Here is a 13,855-nt window from a genome sequence, read left to right on the forward strand (position 1 = left end):
AATGTCTCACACAAGTTTATGGAAAGTCACAACAGACTTTACTATCATCATGTTTCCAAACAAGGCTAAAACAGGATTTATGAGTTTTGACTTTGACTGGGATAAATGTAATCAGCCCAGTCTAAAAATATGAATGGAACAATACAAAAACATAATGTACCAGACTCAGCTTCCATAAGTCTTCATTTGAATGTTTATCCCACTGAAAAGGTCATGGCACATGATTTTCATCATTTTCCTGCACATAAAACTGTTCAGTCGCCATCTGTGCCCTGGAGTCACTTTTGAAAAAGGCCATTCCCTTCATCAGAGAAATGCTTCAACATCAGATTAAGGTGACTGCGCTCTTCTTGCTCTCCAAGGGGCTGATTGGATATAACCGTGCCAGGAAAATGCAGCACACTCTGTAATGGGATCTCATCCTGTCTAAATGAAGAATACATCACATTCAGGCAACTTCTTCAGTTGAACAGACCCTGTACATGCTAAAGAACACACACTAAAGAAGAGTCATATCCATTAGTGATCACAACAGAGTTGTTTATTGTTTGAGTCCTGAACTAGAATGAGCGTTATTGGCTGATTCGGGTACGTATAGCACCATATATTAACTAAGATTAAAGTGGAACGTCAACTACAAAACTGGAAACATCACAGCAAACAGGCATGAGACAGACTCAGTGACACACTCGTTGACATTGAACACAGTTTCCCTCTCGCGTGACTCACACAGTCAGCGTTCAAAGACGACTACAGCACAGACACACATGCTTACCATGCCAAACACACTGAAGACTTCACATTTAGAGTGAGGAAGAGAAGATTTAAACACAGGCAGGCATCCAATGAAACAATGAAGAGAAATGGATTTACGACTAGACTGTAAAAAAAAAGTGCATTTCAAACTATCATCAAAATGAAATAAATATGTCATAAAACACTGTATTGCCAAAGTCAGTCACTCACACTATGAAGCCAAACATCTAAATGGAAATGTTACAAATTGCTGCAAGTGCGACATTGTTTACACACCCAAAACTCAACAATGGATGAGCTACAGAGAAAAATCATGTCATCCTTACTTCTTCTTACGTCTTCCACATTTAAAAAATCTTTTTCTTGTTTTGTCCAAACTGAAAGAAAGTCTTTATTTGCAGTTTCTGTTTCACTCATTTGTTTGACATTGTGGTTTTGTAAACTCAATTTGCCCTCAAATTTATAGTCAACAACAGTAAATTTGAAATTTGTGCCATGAGACAGAAAATTCTTCTTCCTCAGTAGCAGATCTGAAAGTACTGGCTGGGGGATTTAAGCGGGCTTTTGTAGCTGGATGTTTCCTGCTGTGCGTTCTGACTGGTTGTGGTTTTCTGGAGGTTTAAGGTGAAGGATGGGTTTTTCCTCCTCGTCTCTGGCTTGGTGCCCCCCTTCGCCTGAGGGTTGTTAGGTGTGGCCACGCGCCCACCGTTGGCAGGCACAGTGGCTGTGGATTTGGCGGCCTCAGAAGACCCAGTCTTTCTTGCGAGGGGGCTCAGATAGATCTGCATAGTCACTAAGTGAAGTGGTGAAATGAGGTGAGGAGGCAGACAGAGTGGAGGTCGGACAGCAGGAAGGGTGAGAGGGCAGACAGTGTGGGTATTTTAAAAGAAGAGATGGGGGGGGAGACAAAAACAGGGGGGCAAGGGTTGAGATGTCATGGTGAGATGTGGGAAAAAAAACAGCTCAACCACTATTCTCTTAACTTTTCATGATAGTATAGATATATATATGGCTATTTCTTGTATTTTCAGGAATTAGTCTGGAGTCAGGGATGAATCCTACCTTTGCACTGTGTCACACGCCTTGTCCCTGCACCAAAATAACACACAGAGGTCAGAGAGGTCATATTGCAGTTTTTACATGTAGTAAACAAGTTTTGTCAGTCTCTTGCTAAATCACGTATCTCTCTTTTATATAAGCTTAGACAGCAGCTGTTTTTCCATTTTAAGAGGCTGAATAAGGCCAGTTACAACCTGGAAAAAAACAACTGCATGGAAGCAGAGACTCTTACCTAGACTGACTGCAGCCTCCTTGGACTTGCTGCTGTTGTAATGAGGAAAATGTGATATGGAGGCAGCACAAGGACAAAAGAAGGAGAGACAAAACAGTGTGAGAGATGGGCTGATACAGAGAGTCAGAAAATCTGATTTTGTCAGAATAAGTTCTGCAACTGCATGTATGTTTTTGTATTAAAGGCTACAGAGAAAAGTTGAAACACACAATGTGTGAGTAATGTATCAGTGTGACACATCACAGCGTCACACATGGGCAGATCAGTTTCAGGTTGACTTCACGGTTAAAGGTCCTATGTACTGGCTCTGAGAATGTAGTCTTCCTCTGTGGTTTGAGATGTTTTCGGATGAAACAGGATGTGGGGGACAGCCATTGCCTTGACTTGATTTGAGAAATTTGATTGTACCTTGATCAGCTCAGAAAAAAACTCACATTTTACAAGCAGAGGAAATGGAAAGATTTTGATAAACGGTATTGTGAAAATGTATTTTTGAAAATATATTTGGCCATGCATATGTTAGATTTCAGAGCAATACACTCAGATGCACAATACCTACACAGAAAGGCATCTTTTAATTTCATGGTATGATTGAGGACAAGTCCTGTGTACAGAGTATGAGTTCAGAGATGCAGGAACAGCAGCTTACCCTTCATGGACTTTCTTAGAGGTCGAGGCTGCAGAGGAGGGTCGTGCTTTGGCAGTCTTGCACGGACTGTCCTTCAGGCTACCTGCTGGGCTCCTCACACCACTGCAAGGAAGACAAAAAAAAAAAGTCATATTCTTTTTTTTTTAGGTAGTCTTTTTGTTTAACAGTCAGGAACTGACAGGAAATCATCTCAGTATACAAGAGATGACATAAAAAATTATGAGCAAAATACAAAAGTGTACAAACATTTGAGCCACTACAATGAAGAAATGTAGCTGCAGTTTACTGCTATCTTGTAACAGGATTCATGGAAACTTAGGTAGTTCAAGCTTTTACTGTAAAATTAAAAAAAAATAACCTGCTGCCTCTTGAGGGCAACATAATTTGCACTTGCCTTGTGTCTATTTAAAATTACATTTTGTGTCATGTGTTTTGTGTAATGTTGAAATTTAAATACTGCTATTTAAATATTTGACTTTAATCCCTAACTTTTGGAAAATTTCCAACATTTTAAAAGCTTTAAAATTCAAATTAATTTGGTCATTTTCGTATCTAAAAATTTAACCTAAGACAAGAAATCAACTTGCTCAGAAATTCAGATGAGCGACGGGAATCTCTGACACATAAAAGAAGGAAAGATCAATGGGTGGGAAGCACCTGAAGGCATCAAGTAATAAAGAGAAGAAGCAAAAGAAAGGAACATCAATATGAGGAAGAGAGGAGAAAAAAAGTGGAGTTAATTAGCGGAGAGAAATGTTCCAGGGTTGCTAATGATGACAGCGATGATGATGATGATGATGCTCGCTGCTCCATCGTAACACTGAAAGGACAGGCTTAAGTGAATGGAGATTTACTTCTCTCTGTGCAATTATATCAGTATACCCCAGATATGGCAATCACACATTAAAGTACCACAGAGAAAACCTATCATGCTCTCTGACTAATGGCATCTAATGGCAGTATCATTTGAAAGGTAATTGAGAGGAAGAGATGTGCAGAAATAGTGTGTTGCTTTATAGCTTTGAAATAAAGGAGAGTGTTGGAATAATTATTGAGCATCCATGTGCAGTGCTTCTTGGATAATGGAGGCTATCTGCTGATTGCTTTTGCACATTAGATAATGAGACTTAAGCTTCACTCTGAGCTGGTTTGTTAGGACAGTTTTTGCGTCACTTGTTGCCCTGGGTGTGTTTCATGAGGAGTGCTGTCAGAGGATTTAGAAGAACTGTGCCACTGTGATTGATTCCCATTGTGAGCAATGAACTGTGAAATCAATCAACAATTTTAACCTTTGTGTTTTATTGTATGGAAGCTAAATTAGACCTATGTAAAAGAGCTTTTATGATTTAAATCAGCATGGAAAACACCAAATATGATCTGCTCTAAATATTAAAAATGATCTTTTATATTGCATATATATCTTAATACTTATGTCTCTTTAAATCATATTACTGAGTGTTTTACCTCCGGGGCGGTGTTGGGCTGTAGTTCCTAGCTGTGGAGCTGGAGGGCAGTGTGGAGCTCTTCTTCAGGGAGGCAGCGCTGGAGGTCACCATGGGCGGTCTGGAGGGCAGAGCCAGAGACACTGGCCTGGCTGTGGAAACATACACACACATGCAGACAGACGGCGGTGAGGATGATGTATGTGTGTTTGTGTATGTTGGGTAAAGGGCTGTAATTACGTGGTTTATTTCGATGTATTTTATTTCTTTTATCTTAAATCTGCTGACTTTTTGTTTCAGTCACTGTTGTGACTGGTCTGTTTTTTATCTGATTAAATAAAACAGTTGAAAATGAAATAACTGGAACTTGATTGAGTGCACATGTCTGTTCCTATACATAAAAAGTAGATGTTTTAGGTCATCTATGTATACTAAACACATTTTAGGATTTCTGACTATTGGTCTGTGAGAAGGTGTAGAAACATTTACTGACATGTACAGTATGACTAACACTAGATGGATTATTGTAAGTGAAAAAAATCAGATAAAATCATATCAATCAATAATCTTCTTATATATGTTGAATATATTATATGTAAAAGTATTAGGAATCATACAATTAGTCAATTAATCGATCAGATGACTGACAGAAAAATCATCTTCAGTCATTTTGATTATTTGCTTTTCCTTGTCTTATGTAAAAGTAATCTGAATATCTTTGTGTTTGAAGAGTTGGTTGAACAAAACAAGCAATTTAATGACATCAGCCTGAGCTTTAATAAACTGTGACAGGCATTTTCCTTTTTTTCCTGACATTTTGTAAATAAAAGGAAAACAATTGTCAGATATTTTGATAATGAAAATAATCATTCAGCAAGCATCCCTCAAATTTAGATATCAAAGAGTTATGTGTGCTGAACATACGATGTGTACTGTAAAACCCTCATGCATGTTGAACAACACTGGCTTACAGTAACTAATTTTAGTAAAGCTGATAAGAACATCCATTGCATACAATAATCCATAGAAAAATCAATGTCCAATATACAGTACAGGTCATCAAGATAAAAGCTGTTCCACACATTGACAGACCTCACATCAATAAATTGACATGTAAATAACGACAGTAGAGCAAAACGAAACATGGATCTTAGCTCACCTTTGGCTCCCGGCGCTCTCCTTCCAGCAGCTGCTGCAGCAGCAGCCTGGTGTTCCTCAGAGATGTTGAGCCTCTTGAGGACGTCAGCCAGAGCCATCTTCAACAGCTGGATTTCATCCTCCTGCATCTGCATCCTCTGCTCCAGATAGGTCAGCCGGTCGGCCACGTCCAGGCCACTGGCCGCCGAGCTGCGGTCATCTGCAGGAACGGGAGTGAGTTCAAACAGGAAATCTAGTCATAAGATAGAAAGACAGGTTATGTTGTTCACATGTCATGATTTTTCAACGTCATAACATAACTATGGAATTATTTAAAGCTAGTGTTAGTCCAGTGAAAAAAAAAACCCAAAGGCATCTGAGGAATTCATTGAACATTTGCTTGTCTCCAAACCATGTCTACATAATTTTAAAAATGCACATTTCAGAGCAAACAAACAAAAAGCACGAAGCAACAGACCTTGTTAACCAAGTAATGCTTCAGAGGGTCACAGTGACACAACCACACACACACAGGGGGAGAGGAAGTTGCCAAGTAAAAAAATTAATATGCAATACACAGTTGACTCATACTTAAACCACAGGACCATTTGGTAAGAGAAAATCTGTAAAAACACTACAGTCAAAGCATTATTTATTGGATGAACTCTACCATAAAAGACCTTTTTTTAAGGCTAATCTCCTGTTGGAACAAAATGTTACATATAATCAGAGTGTTTTTAAATTTTACAGAGACAGAAATAAGCTCTTTAAAATCCCCTGTTCTTGTGTGTATAGTAGAAATCAAGCTAATGAGGTCACGGCACAGCTGGACACAGAAGATCAGCACAGCAGCATATAAACAAAGGTAGCCCAGCACACATTCATAACACTTTTAACTGTCACTAATGCTGTAATTTCTCTGCCAAACAATTTCTACTCCTTAAAACTTATTTTTACTGCAGGCAATCACCACGAGCCATCGCCAGTCTCACACAGTAAAAATAGTTCAGATGTGAATACCGTGGGAGACACTGGACACTGATGAGTGTTCAGAGTGTCTCTGCTGGCCAGGTGGACCTTCCTCCACCGCCCCAGATGTCTTCCTCCTCTTCCTCTCCTCTCGTGAGCACACTCTCTCGCTCCTCTTTCCTCCTCTGATTCCAGTCAGATAGGCCGGCTCTCCCTCCATCTGATTTTGATCCACTGGCTGGTGTCCACTAAGATCTCATCTCCTTTGCTCCACTTATGTCACACACACACACACACATACACACATATACACACAGCGACACACACACTCTCACAGGGCTGCCTCTCTGGTGTTTTTGTCCACCTCTGTGTTTACAGCATCCAGGCTTCTGCAGCAGGAGATGAAGTTATTGGTGTTTTGATCCTCTCACGTTTCCTCGGTGGTCGCCTGACACACACTGGGACACGGTGATGTGTATTACAGAGCTTAAAGCCCTCTGTTCAGGGTGTGTGTGCGTTTATAAAGGTGGGGGTGGGGCTGATCATGCTTAAAAACTCAGCAGTCGTCCAATTCAACCTAAATTGTCTGTGCATGTGCGTGCGCGTGTACTTGTGTGTGTGTATGTGTGTGTGTGGGTGGGTGTGCAGAGTACAATGATAATCCCTCAGACTGAGCCTCTTTGACCCCGCCCCCACACATAAGCCCCATGTCACTGTGAGAGATGCAGAGACAGAGAGAGGAAACGGCAGAAGTAAACCTGAGCGTGGCTTGTACTTGTGTTTGTAGGGAGGAGGAGGAAGAGGCAGAAGAAAACCTCAGTTCATGCTTGACTGTAGTTGCAGAACAGTTGTGTGATGAAGCATCATTTCCTTGTTACTTAAAATTGATTATGAACAAAAGGATCAATTGCATAATCTGTGTCCATGTGTGTATTTTCTTTTACTTGAGCTAAACCGGTGATACGTCTGCAGTTCAAAGGGGGGTACTTGTAAAGATTGTGGAGTAGCTCAACTAATTTGATCAAATAGAAATTACAGTTTGGTTAAAATTGTGTATATGAGTTAGCGATAACACTTGAACACGATATGTAACTACAAGGGCAGGCATTTCACACACAGTTAGCTAGAAGTAATGGATATATGGTTAAAATCATTAGCTAAAAGTAATGGATACAGTTTTTAATAATAGCTAAAAGTAATGGATAATGGTTGAGATCGTAGTAATGGATATAAATAGTTGAAACGATAGCTAGATAGCTAAAAGTAGACTAGCTATCTTTTAGCTACTCCTGCTAAAAGTATCGATAGCTAAAATTAATGTGTAAAGGGTTGAAAGGTCCAGCTTCTGCAACTCCAAGTGCAAACTTAAATATAGCGACAATCACATGCAACATCATTGTATCATCCACTATTACATCATCTCAATATCATTAATAATATGAAATAGTTAAAATCGATTAAAACTCCAGACAAAAAAGCTGGGAATCAAATAACTAAACTGTTTTCAGTATTTATTGTCTATGAAGCCTGGAAACCTGCTGTATAGTTTCTAAAAATGCATTTTCTCCAATGATTAAACTGACTTTTCCTCAGTTTTTCGGGAAGCTGTGACTCTCTTGAGATATATGTTTTTTCTCCTGACAGCCATGATCTGCTGTGGGCGAAGACTTTCAGTGTAATCACTCAAGCGTGCAGCCAGCAGTAATCTGTCTCTCATGGAGAGTGTAGGCCTATGATTTTCTGTTTCTCCTCTTGTCCTGACCGTGACATCATCCTCGTGCCACCTCCACACACCCCATATGGGACTGGGATTAGAATAACACATAATCCCAGTGCTGTAAAAGGGAATTAGCAGCCCAAAGCTCAATCTCTGCACTAACTCAGCTATACAAAGAACAAGCTCCCTGGATGCCTTTCATGCAAATGTAAACACACATACAAACACATGCATTAATTTTGTCTCTGTGTCTCTGACTCACACACACACACACACACACACACATCCACACATCCACACATTCACACACACAGCCAGGACGGCGTTAACAGTTTCAAAATTCATATGCCTCTTATACATCTTAGTCAAATGAAAATATATAAGGTATAGCTGCGGCGTGGAGAAGCAGCTGAGTGTTTTAATCTCTGCCTGCAGATGGTGTTTCTTGAATGAAGGAACAGCATCTGTCTGCTCATATCAGCATGCTGCATGCTGACACACACAGGCCACGTGTGCACAAGCAATCCTTCACATATTAGTCCACTGATACTAATATCCCCCGGGGGGACAAGGCATTTCCCTAAATCTCCTCAGCTGAGGCACATTCCGTAACACCAATTTGACCGTGATTCTTTGACAGATAAGATAGATAGATGCAGGATAAGTGTTTAAGTCTAACTTGCTTGTTCAAAATAAGTATTTTACAGGTTAAAGTGAAAGGCTACGGTGCCAATAAAGAAGACACAAAGAAGAAGAAATATGGCTTTTCTTTTTTATGTACAGTAGAGTACCAGGTGTAATCATGAGGGTCCTGTGAGGTCAAAACCAGTCTGATTTTTAACCAATATGACTGATTAAATAAAGGCTTTTAATATACCTTTTTCATTTTCTTTCTTTTGACCAAGGTTTTAAAGGCTTTTATACTCCCGACTGAAACAGATAATTTATCAAAAATTGGCAATACAAGGTTTTTGTATGATATGAGCAATATGTTAATAAAAAAAATTAAGTCCTATGAGACATAACACTCTCAAAAATCATCTGAAGTTCAGCCACAGGTCATATAAAAGACAAACCATCACTTAAGTCATTTTCAACTCCATTAATATAACTTAAATTAGCTTCAGTCAATGAGTGATACATGTAGAGGGTCTGCATTTACTTTTTTAAAGACAGTGGAGGTTCCTTTAGACCTTTCAGCATGTTTAATCAATTTCATCATCTTGCAAACGTATGCAAACCATACATGTTATGTGCACCCAGTTGGTGATAAATTGCAGGAAGTGTAAACGTCTCTTTTTGCTGTGCAAGGAAAATTGCAAGTAATGCAAGTATGCACTTCATTCATACAGAACACTTTAAAGGGCCAGTTCAGTTTTGTTACTTGCCTGTAGTAGTATCCTGGAGTCATTTTGGGTTTCATTTGCACAGGTTTTAAGATTTAAAAAAATTCCATAATATCAGAGACGGATATCCGAATACTTTGGCAAATAAAAACAAAACTATCTGCAGAGCTGCATACCAATAGAAGCAAGTGAGATTTTTTTTTTGGAATTTGGGTGAACTGGCCCTTCAACATCTAAACTTGCTGAACTCTGTACCTGTCATGAAGTCAGTGTCGGGTGCCAGCAGTGTATCGCTGTGGTAGATCTCCCTCAATGAGGGCCTCCTGAGCAGACTGTCATGGGCCGTCTCCTCCATCCCCAGACCCTGGTCCACCATCTCCTCCATGTGTGCCTCTGCTGTGCCCGCTGCCATGGCCCTGACAGACCGCGTTGCTGTGATCCTGTGTCACACTCTGTAGTCTCCTACGCTTTGTTTAACACTGCTAAGCTAATTCACCTTCCCTAAACCACCGGTGGCCACCACCTCCCGCTTTTCCCTCCCTCCCTCTCACCTGCTGTCCCTTAAGGGTGCAGGGAGAGGGTGATGTCACTCAGAGGACAGATTAAGGACCCGGTAAGCCATCTGAAGCCATCAGCCAGGGGAAGATGACACTCTGTGGTGTGTGTGTGTCTGTATATTGTGCAGCATGCACATAGGGGTCAGGGAGGCCTCACATAGTGAAAACACTTTGACATTAAAGGCCCTAAAAACAACTTCCTGCAAAATAAGTTGCATAACTCCTCTCTGCAAACTGCTTCATGGAGGAAACCGATGAGTAACAATTATGCCGAGAAAACACAGTCCTGACAAAAACACACAGCAGGGTAGGTTCACGCAATTTGCTGTTGCACGCAAAGTTGCAGACAAGCACACAATTACACACCCCAAAAGAGCTTACATCAGGCTACCATCCGGTGTAGCCAGCCCTGGTTGTACAGTAAGGATGATGAGATTCAGAGATTAGGGAGCAGAACTTGATTAATAACAGTCATCAAGAGGACAATAAGCCGGACGTGGTAATTAGCCCAACAGAGAAAGACAACAGGAGCAGGTGAAAAGCCATTTAGGCGATTGTGTCAGGGTCTCCCCCAGTGTAATCTGGCTTTCTGTCTATTTTGCATTTGCTGGATTGATTTTTTTCTACCAGATGCTTCCCTTTGCTGATCTGTCAAACTTTCTGGCCATTTAGCGGAGGTTCTCCTCTCCCCAGACTGTTAAAAAATTGCTTTCAGGTACATTTATTTTCTTTAAGTTTTTCCAGTTTTGTAAATCCCAAAAGAGAAAGAGAACTGGAGCAGGTGAAAAGCCAGTGAGGCTGTTTCCAGTACATTTATTTTCCTCAAGTTTTCCAGTTTTGTAAATTCAAATAAAAGATGGTGAAGCATAGCTGACTAACCACTGCAAGTCCTCAAATGTAAAAAATAATAATATTAATTTTAATCAAAACTGAAGCTTCATCTTTCTTTTCCAGTCAGTATCATCTTTCATATTTCCTCTACATTCCCTTCATTTCACAAATCAGTGACTGTCTTTATTTTTTTTTTAAAAAAGCTCTTCTGGATGAAGGTAATCAACTAACAGAAACTTTCTGCAACTATTTTGGGAAACTGCGATGATTACATTTGAAACAATTAATCATTTAATTGAGAAAATAATTAATCAGATGAGTCAGATTAATTGATACAAAAATAATAGTAATTAATAATAATAATAATTAGATGGGTGATTTTATCCTCCTGTTTGTTCCATAGCAACTATTGCTTTTTCATGAACGAAGAACACTATTTTATCAAAAATTGATGTAAAAGAAGTGCTTTAGCATTAACCTTTCACTAAGAGCTGAAAAAAGACACTCAAGTACAAGAACAAGTACTTTTAAGTAGTTAATTTATAACTCTACTAACATAATCAACAGCTACAAACATAAGGGGTGACACATTAAGGTCAGATTTATTAATAAAAGCTATTCCATAAAGATGTTTTTACTGTTCAACATCCTGAATGGCCACACAATTAATCCTCACCCGCTCATTGATTTTAACCTACAGTCTAAGTTCCAGAGACTGGGACCTTTACCACGAAACAGCCAATAGTCTTACAGCAGACTGTCGCACCTGAGAGGCCTCTGAGGTCAAAGTGTGTAGTTATATTATCATGCACTAATCGCCAGCTCCGCTCTGGCTGCTGTTATCCCTGTGTAACTGACACTTAGGCCCTGCTGTGTGTGTGTGTGTGTGTGTGTGTGTGTGTGTGTGTGTGTGTGTGTTGGACATTCCTAATGCCATGAGGCCTGAACAGGGATAAAGGCCAAAGACAGATAATGACTCTGCTGACAGAGGACATGTCAGGGAGAGGGAAACATGGGAGAGAGGCAGGAGAGGGTTGACACTCATCTCCTGCTGAATTTAAATTAACACATGACGATGTAGTGAACAGCCTGATAAGTACCTACAGTAACTGCAGAGGTCAAAGAGGGTCTGACCCTGATCTGTGCATGTTGTCTCACTACTGACCTCCTGTGGAGATTGTAACACATGACAGTTTATCTTGCTGGGGGAACTTTACAGTCGTGCCATTGATCACATGCAGTGAGAACAGCTTCCCTTTTGCAAAGTAAAACGTCATCTAGAACGGGAAAAACAATGCTGCAGAAGGTCATTATGTAAGCTGGAAATACAGGGGATTTTAAGCGGATGACAGTTGGGATCTATCCAGAAAAACATATTAAGTGATCTTGTGAACTTATATGTCTGAAATGCAGAGGCGGAAGAAGTACTCAGATGCTTTACTTCAGCAAAAGTACCAATATAACAATGTAAAAAACTACATTACAAGTAAAGGTTCTGCATGAAAAATCCTACGTAAGTAAAAGTGCCTACGTATTAGCAGCAAAATGTAGTTAAAGTATTGCAATAAAAGTAGTGGTTTAGTCCCTCTGACTGATATATTATTATATATGACATCATTAGATTATCAATACTGAAGCATCAAAGTGTAAGCAGCATGTTATTGCTGTAGCTGCTGGAGGTGAAGCTAGTTTGAACTACTTTATACACAGTTAGCTAGTTTAGTCCAGTGGTTCCCAATAGAAGGGTGAGGCCCATCCAAAGGGTCACCAGATAAATCTGAGGGGTTGTGAGATGATTAATGGGAGAGGAAAGAAGAAAAAACAAAGTTTTGATACACAAATCTGTCTTCAGTTCCTGGACTTGTTCTCTAGTCTTTGATTTTTGGTGAAATATTGGATGTTTGAACTTTTATTGAAATGAAACCGTGTGAGAAAGTTGGAGGGAAAAATACTCATAAACATTTGAAATATGACCCCGACTACACACTGCTTTTTGTAAGACGTCAAAAGCCAAAAAGTTTGGAAACCACCGGTTTTATCTTTAACAATGTGGTGTGTATTAAAAGCTTGTTATATTATGCATTGTGTCAAATCTTCATCTGAAAAGTAACTAAAGCTGTCAAATAAATGTAGTGGAGTAGAAAGTACATTATTTCCCTCTGAAATGTAGTGGAGTGGAAGTATAAAGTAGGATAAATGGAAATACTCAGTAAAGTACAAGCACCTCAAAACTGTACTTAAGTACAGTACTTGAGTAACAGTACTTAGTTACTTTCCACCACTGAAATGTATCCAAATATTTAAGATGAGATTAAAACAAACCCTTCATCTCATTAAAAAACACAGCACAGATCATCAGAGCAAAAAACAGAAATAAAAACTTACACAGAGAATTTTCACAAAGGACTTAAAATTTATAAATATTCTTTCAATGGAACATTAAATCAGTAGGGATGTTATATAATTCTTCCAAAAAAAATCAGAGAGATTTTCAGAGAGCATGACAAAGTGACAATAATCTGATACACACAATGCTTCTCTACTCCAAAAATATCTAGACTTTTTATATCCCCCGTTTTTTCCAAATATATCAAAATATATGCTGACAATAAGCGTCAATACAGACCACAGAAAGCAGGATCTCATGGGTTGGTCGGGTGCTTTTGCTCTGACTCATGGAGTGAACACACTTCCTGTGCATCAGTAAAAGTTCACTCAGTATTTGGCCTCTGTGGGCGCCCCTACATACACAGACAGTCTGCTCCTGAGCGCTGGCCCTACCCTGGCGTCATGGTGTATAAAGGATGCAACTGTGTCCATGCAAAGCTGCTAGGAAATTAAAGGAAATAATAACATACAATCTAGTCCATGCGTTTTTAAAGGCTGGCCAGCACTTGGGAGGATGACTCATGGCAACCTCCCAACTGAGGTTTCTTCTTCTTCTTCTGCTTTTGTAAAAGAGTTCCTGCATCTCTTAGTGGCTATAAGATGAGGAGACAAGAAAAGCAGAAGAGGAGAGAGGAGCTGGGATGTAGCCATGAGACTGTTCTGGGCACATAGAGATTCCTGCCCTCTAGGGGCCAAACACCATCAATGTACATCTGGGAGAAAGGCAACAGTGGCCAACTGATTTGAATGGTGGGGAGAGACTGTTCAGAAA

At 39.8% G+C, this 13,855-nt stretch overlaps 1 protein-coding gene and 1 long non-coding RNA gene across 7 annotated transcripts; one reads left to right on the top strand and one right to left on the bottom strand.

Annotated features, from left to right (window-relative positions):
- Positions 1–519: 519 nt before the first annotated feature.
- Positions 520–9,829, bottom strand: LOC122999373 (echinoderm microtubule-associated protein-like 1). Of its 6 annotated transcripts, none has more exons than XM_044376232.1 (7): positions 9,563–9,829; positions 5,298–5,495; positions 4,161–4,290; positions 2,697–2,798; positions 2,048–2,076; positions 1,819–1,845; positions 520–1,549 (listed from the first exon to the last, which is right to left on the bottom strand). In XM_044376232.1, the coding sequence occupies exons 1-7, from the start codon at positions 9,717–9,719 to the stop codon at positions 1,275–1,277; spliced, it is 918 nt and encodes a 305-aa protein (XP_044232167.1). In that variant the 5' UTR covers positions 9,720–9,829; the 3' UTR covers positions 520–1,274. The 6 variants fall into 6 exon arrangements, with proteins under 6 accessions (XP_044232167.1, XP_044232166.1, XP_044232164.1 ...); XM_044376231.1 differs by having other exon boundaries at positions 2,048–2,079; XM_044376229.1 differs by having other exon boundaries at positions 2,048–2,079; positions 5,298–5,528.
- On the top strand, positions 5,432–6,302 carry LOC122999374. The gene is made up of 3 exons (XR_006407707.1): positions 5,432–5,509; positions 6,071–6,140; positions 6,238–6,302. It is a non-coding gene; the product is annotated as an uncharacterized LOC122999374 (long non-coding RNA).
- Positions 9,830–13,855: the final 4,026 nt, after the last annotated feature.

This window comes from Thunnus albacares, chromosome 16 (assembly GCF_914725855.1).
Source record: "Thunnus albacares chromosome 16, fThuAlb1.1, whole genome shotgun sequence".
NCBI lineage: Eukaryota > Metazoa > Chordata > Actinopteri > Scombriformes > Scombridae > Thunnus > Thunnus albacares.